The sequence below is a fragment of the Muntiacus reevesi genome, chromosome 2, assembly GCF_963930625.1.
Source record: "Muntiacus reevesi chromosome 2, mMunRee1.1, whole genome shotgun sequence".
Taxonomy (NCBI): Eukaryota; Metazoa; Chordata; class Mammalia; order Artiodactyla; family Cervidae; genus Muntiacus; species Muntiacus reevesi.
This window is the reverse complement of record NC_089250.1, coordinates 104,461,398-104,467,958: the sequence shown is the minus strand read 5'-3', so window position 1 is coordinate 104,467,958 and position 6,561 is coordinate 104,461,398. Positions and strand designations below refer to the sequence as shown.

The 6,561-nt window shown below is 37.2% G+C and overlaps 1 protein-coding gene across 8 annotated transcripts in view; it reads right to left on the bottom strand.

The window, feature by feature from the left end:
* Positions 1–6,561, bottom strand: part of DDX50 (DExD-box helicase 50) — a 30,710-nt gene continuing 24,149 nt past the window's right edge. For all 8 annotated transcript variants that reach the window (XM_065922473.1, XM_065922472.1, XM_065922474.1 and 5 more), the window contains 3 exons: positions 4,737–4,871; positions 3,373–3,417; positions 1–491 (listed from right to left, as the gene is read on the bottom strand). In XM_065922473.1, the coding sequence (XP_065778545.1) occupies positions 213–491; positions 3,373–3,417; positions 4,737–4,871 (459 nt within the window). In that variant the 3' untranslated portion in view covers positions 1–212. The remainder of the gene's footprint in view (positions 492–3,372; positions 3,418–4,736; positions 4,872–6,561) is intronic.

The window sequence follows — 6,561 nt, the reverse complement described above, 5'->3', positions numbered from 1 at the left end:
AAGAGACAATAAAAGGAGGTTTTTTTATTCAAAGGTATAACTGGATAAGTAGATTTGTTTACAACCATTCTTGTGAAATACTTTTTAAAAAAATACAACCAACTTCTTTCCAAATAGCAGACACAGACCTCAGCTATGTTGACCTAATTTTTGGTTGATAATGTACATGATTATGCAGAAACAGGCAAGCTCACACGGGTAGATTAACTATCTCAGTCAAAACTCCGTTTGTGGCCCCCACTTCTTGATCGATTTCTATTCCCACTTCGTCTTCTACCATCTTGTCGACTTCCTGACCGACTCCCCTGCCGACTCTGTCTACCTGACCGGCCACCAGATCGACCACCTGGCCGGCCCGACCGGCCTGACCGGCCACTTGGCCAACCACTCCTCTGTCTGGAATTAGAAGATGTGTTTCCATCATAATATTCTTCAATTTCAGGCAACTTGGCTGGCACTGAGAGTATCCAGTCTGAATCATGCCACTCTGCCTGTTGGGGTAATTTACAGGATTAACACAAATGCAAAATAGAAACCATAAGCAAGCACATGAGTACAGTAAACTCTTTGCACATCTATTAGCTAAATGTCATCAATCCATAAAGTCCAGAGTATCTGGAATAAAACTAAAACCAGAAAGCAAAAACATATTCAAAGCTAAAACACAGGAACTTGAGTTCCTAAATTTTATGAACAAACAAAACAGAAACAGACTCAGATACAGAGAACAAACAGGTGGTTGCCAGAGGAGAGAGAGATTGGGGGGATGAGTGAAACATAAAGGAGATCAAGAGACAGGAACTTCCAGTTACAAAATAAATTAATCACAAGGATGAAATGTACAGCTTGGGGAATATAGTTAATTATACTGTAATATTTTTGAATGATGAACGTAGCAAGACTTATTATAGTGATCATTTTGTAATATAAATACCAAATCACTATATTGTACACCTGGAACTAACACAGTTTCGTAGGCCAATTATACTTTTTAAATTTTTTTTAAAATGTAGACACTGGGAGGAAATGCTTCAAAATGCTAACAGTGGTTAGCTCTGGGGGATGGAAATTTATGTATGATTGTTACTTTTTTTTGTCAATTGCTCAGTGGTGTCTGATTCTTTGCAACCCCATGGAGTGTAGCCCACCGGGCTCCTCTGTCCATGGGATTCTCCAGGCAAGAATACTAGAGTGGGCAGCCATTCCCTTCTCCAGGTGATTATTACCTTATACTTTTATGCATTTCTAGTTGTCTGCAATGAACATGTACTGCTTGTAATATTACCAAAAAAAAAAAAGTCATTAAAAATGAAAAAAATCCTCTTAAAACTTAAATCTCAAATTTAATGTAACAGTACAAAGCTTGGATCCTCCTTGCACCAAAAAAAGTTTCTAAAAGCTAAGTATTAGTCCGAGGAGAAATTTTCAGGCCAATTTTGGGACTCTAAATTCCTACTCGGTTTATACATTCTAAAAGAGCCCACCAGTTTCTCAGCACAAAACGAATAGGCCACTAATTAGTGGTCATTGCTTTCAGAAGATATACTGACAGAAACAAGATCTGAGAGCTGATAATGCAGATTAAAAATCTGTCAACAGGGACTAAAAATGTCACTATTGGAAACAATTTGGTATCAGGGTAAACAAAATATAAAAATCAGCAGACCGTAAGAGCGTCAATATGTCATATCCTGCTACACTGTTTTTCATTGTGATCATGAGTTGCCAAGGCAAGTTAATACCTTACAAGGCAAGTAATACCTTACATGTCAGAATGAGCAGAGACAAGCAGCCACACACATACAACTGGTGGCAATGTATGACCAAAGCCTTAAAAATACACACATTTTTTGGCCAAGCAGACATCTTAAAAAAGTTCATCTTAAAGAAATAAACTTGGCAATGCATAAAGAATTAGCTATGCCAACATTTAAGGCCAACCTGTTTATAATGCATGTGAGTTGCTCAGTCATGTCCGACTCTTTGTGACCCCATGGACTGTAGCCTGCCAGGTTCCTCTGTTCATGGAATTCTCCAAGCAAGAATACTGGAGTGGGTTGCCATTTCCTTCTCCAGAGGATCTTTCCAATCCAGGGAGCAAACATTGCAGGCAGATTCTTTACCATCTGAGCCACCAGTGCAAATCTGTTTATAATAGAGTATTAGTATTGGAAATAATCTAAATGTCAGAAAATAGGACATTGTTTAAGTTGGTCACCCATGTGGCCAAATGCCAGGGGGCCAATAAAAGTAAGTAACTGTATAGTTGATAAACAAATGTGTTTACAACATATTCTGAATTTTATTTATTTTTTTTTTATTCTGAATTTTAAAAAGGACTTTGGAAACCAAATAATCCCATTCTTGTGTCAAAATATGTATATAAATATGCACAGGGACACAAATAGACAAATTTCACAGTGTAGGAATTTAGTGGACAATCTCTTTCTTCTTCAGATAAAACACAGGAAAATTTTTTTTAAAGAAGGAGAGAAAGGAATTGAAGAACCTACAGAGTAGAAGAGACAAAAATCAAATTATACAGAATGAACTTTGCAGACCTTCTTATATTTAAAAATTTCAGGAGACAGGGGAAAATGTAAACACAAAATTGGATAATACTAATGAATTACTATTTGGGGGGTTTAATAATGGTATTTTTTAAAGTGTTTTTAATATCTTAGCTATATAAAAGTATTTATGGTTGAAATGATAGACTTCCTAGAATTTGTTTCAAAAGAATACAGGAGAGGGCTTCCCTGGTGGCTCAGTGGTAAAGAATCCACCTGCCAACGCAGGAAACGTGGGCGGTTCGATCCCTGATCCAGGAAGATCCCACAGGACGTGGAGTAACTCAGCCTGGGCACCACAAACATTACGCCTGTGCTCTAGAGCCTGGGAGCTGCAACTACAGAGCCCACGTGCCACGAATCCTGAAGCCTGTGAGCGCTACAGCCCATGCTTCGCAAGAGAAGCCCTGCAATGAGAAGCCCATGCACTGTAACTAGAGAGTAGCCCCCACTCTCTGCCAACTGAGGAAAAGAAAAGCCCACACAGCAAGGAAGACCCAGCACAGCCATAAAGAAAATAAAAAAAAAAAAAAGAAAAAGAATACAGTGTAAGTGGATGGAAGTAGACATGAAACACACCTGACCATGAGTTGATAACTGCTGAAGTTGGGTGACGAGTACATGAGGATTTGGATTGCAATTCTATTTTTCACATTTGACAAACTGGATATTTATAATTTATTAGTTTATTAAGGAATTTTTAATTGATTTACACATGATAAAGATATTATGAATGTTTTTTTAATCCCTATGTTTTTGAGAAACATATTCAAGTATTTAACAGATAAAAAATTTTATATACCTGTAACCTTTCTGATTCAGTTGTGGGAACATCAAAGCAAACACCCTAAAAGCAAAATGAAAATATTTTTATTTAGATGCACATGAGTTGATTTTTTAAAATACCTTCTTATTGAAAGAACAGCATGTATATTATCTATGGTGAAACAGATCACCAGCCCAGGTGGGATGCATGAGTCAAGTGCTCGGGCCCGGTGGGCTGGGAAGACCCAGAGGAATCGGGTGGAGAGGGAGGTGGGAGGAGGGATTGGGATGGGGAATATGTGTAACTCTATGGCTGATTCATATCAATGTATGACAAAACCCACTGAAAAACTAAAAAAATTTTTTTTAAATTAAAAAAAAATAAAAATAAAATACCTTCTTATAATTTTATATAAACTAAAAAAAGAAAAGATTAAGTGGGTCCCATGACTGCTTATAGAATTAAACCAGCTAATACATAATAATGCATGACACAGAATGGCTGCTAATTATACTTCCTAAATCTAAAAGTAAACCAGTATCTAATAAGATTGACTACTAATGAGCATCTAGAATATTCTCCAGAAAAGTTTTTGTAGACACTATAATGTTCCATGTCCCTTGTAAAATGACCCATCTAATAAATTCCTTTAAAAATTTAGTGCCAGGAGATAACCTAAGATGTTTCCTCTTTGATCTTGGCTGCCAGTACACTGAAAGTTAATTAATATCCAAGTACAGCAAATGGTTTGGCCTGAGGATCTAGGTATATTTTCCCTCCCCCTCCACATTTTTTCTGAATGTACAAAGTTGTCTTACTTGCCACAGATCTCTTTTGAAGGTAATATTAAACTTTGAGAAATATAAGTTTCCAATAAGCAAGTTAATAAATTCTAGAGTAGCATGGACTTATATAGTCAAGTGAGATGAATAAATGTAATGTCTTTTCACAAAACCATTAGAAGAAATCAGCCACTAAGATTACAGATGGCTTTAACTTCGTTATTTCATAACTGTATGAAAATACCTAATTCAGTTATCCTCATTAACAACCAACAGCAGGCCACTTAGAAATCAATATTGTGTATTCTCTTTAAAAAAAAAAAAAAAGAACTATTTGGCTGTTGCAATTATGTTACTCAATTGTAAAAAATAAACACACACAACCACATATGCATTCAAAGGCAGAAACTTAGATAACTTGAAAATTACAAATTAGCAGAATGACTTTAACAGTTTTCTAGAGGAATGGGTTATTTACATAACTCCCCAAATTTCCAACTGGAAACACACTAACACATGGATAAAACAATATTATCCATCCCATTTGACTTCAAAAAAAAATGAACAAAATCTATTAGTCTTTATAAACATATACGGCAGTTGTCTAGGAAAGCCTACCATATTTCCTTTTAGGAGGCACATTCTGGTAATATGGGACACAGCATTACTACTCAGCTTTCTGTTAAGTTCTTTCCAAGCACAGCTGACATCCTGTATTTCTTCTGGGCTTTCCAGAGTCATGGTCACAAATCCCTTAAGGAATAAAAGTCACACTGTGGTTGAGAGAAAAGCAGCAGCAGGACAATAACATTCTAACTTGACAGCCTTTTTTGACTTACGGCGTCCCAGGTGGCACTAGTGGTAAAGAACCCGCCTACCAAGCAGAAGACGCAAAAGACAAGGGTTCAATCCCTGAGTCGGGAAGATCCTCTGGAGGATGGTATGGCAACCCACTCCAATACTCTTGCCTGGAGAATCCCATGGACAGAGGAGCCTGGAGGGCTATAGCCCAAAGGGTCGCAAAGAGTTGGACACAACTGAAGCAACTTAGCACGCATGTGTGCACTTCTTATAAGCCAACATGACCAATATAACATGACCACTAAAAAAATAACTTATTTTAAACTATAGTAATATAAGACTAATGCTTATAGATCATTAAAAGTACCATTCTTGTATACACTGATGTAAAGACTACATTTAATTGTAAACATAATGCTTCAAGAGGAAATTAAACTACAGCATCAAGGATAAGAAGGTAGTGAAGAACTAAGGAAATGCTGAAGGACTCAAGGTTAGCTTTGAGTGGAAAAGCAATAGGACATAAACTTCTTTAAACTTTTGAAGGACTACATTTGAGCAAAAATGATTTGCTCTGTAAAACTTCACTGGACAACAAAATGGTCAACATGAAGATATAGGGCGGCATTGATGTAACAAATAGTTAAGTGCCCCCTCCGTATGTGCCAGAGACTGTCCTAGGTACTAGAGGTTCAGCAGTACATAGTCCTTTGTCTCAGAGTCACCTTGTAGTGTACATGTAGCAAGGGGTGGGGTGGGGGCAGTGAATAATGATGGAAGTTGTTGCTGTCTAGGTGCTAAGTGTGTCCAACTCTTTTGCTACTCTTTTGTAGCCCACCAGGCTCCTCTGTCCATGAGATTTCCCAGGCAAGAATACTGAAGTGAATTGCCATTTCCTTTTCGAGGAAATCTTCCTGACCCCAAGGATCAAACCCAAGTCTCCTGCTTGGCAGGCGGATTCTTTACCACTGAGCCACCAGCGAAGTCCAATGGTGGGAGAGGAGACAGTAAACAAATAAGTAAATATATATAATGTCAGATAGTCCTAAGAATCATGAAAAAAAATAATAAAGCAGGAGAAGAAAATGAAAATAGAGAGTCAAGGCAGCAATAAGCTACTTTAGACAGGGTGATGGGGAAAGACTTCTCTGATACAGTGACACCTGATAGAAAGCTGAATGAAGTGAAGCAGGGAGCCAAGATTAGTAAAAGAACATTCAGGATAATACAAATAAGCACAAAGGCCTTGTGTAGGATTAAGTTTATGTTTGAGTATCAGCAAGTAGGTTATGACAGTTGAAACGCGCAAGGGGAGAATGATAGGAGAAGAGGCCAAAGAGGTACAAAGGGAAGACCCTACAGCACATTCCTTGTAAAGGCTTTGGATTTTGATTTAACCCATAAAAGAAATACAAAACCACTAACACCCTGTTGCTAAGATATTTAAGCAGAGATTAGACGACCCATCTGCCAAAGAGGGATTCTTTTATTAGATAAACGTTGGGATTAGATGACCTCTTAGATACTTCTTAGGTTTAAAAGTCTACCTTATGTTGATGTATGGCAGATATGAAATAAATACTATAAAGCAATTATCCTTCAATTAAAAATAATTTTTTAAAAAGGTAAAAAAAAAAGATAT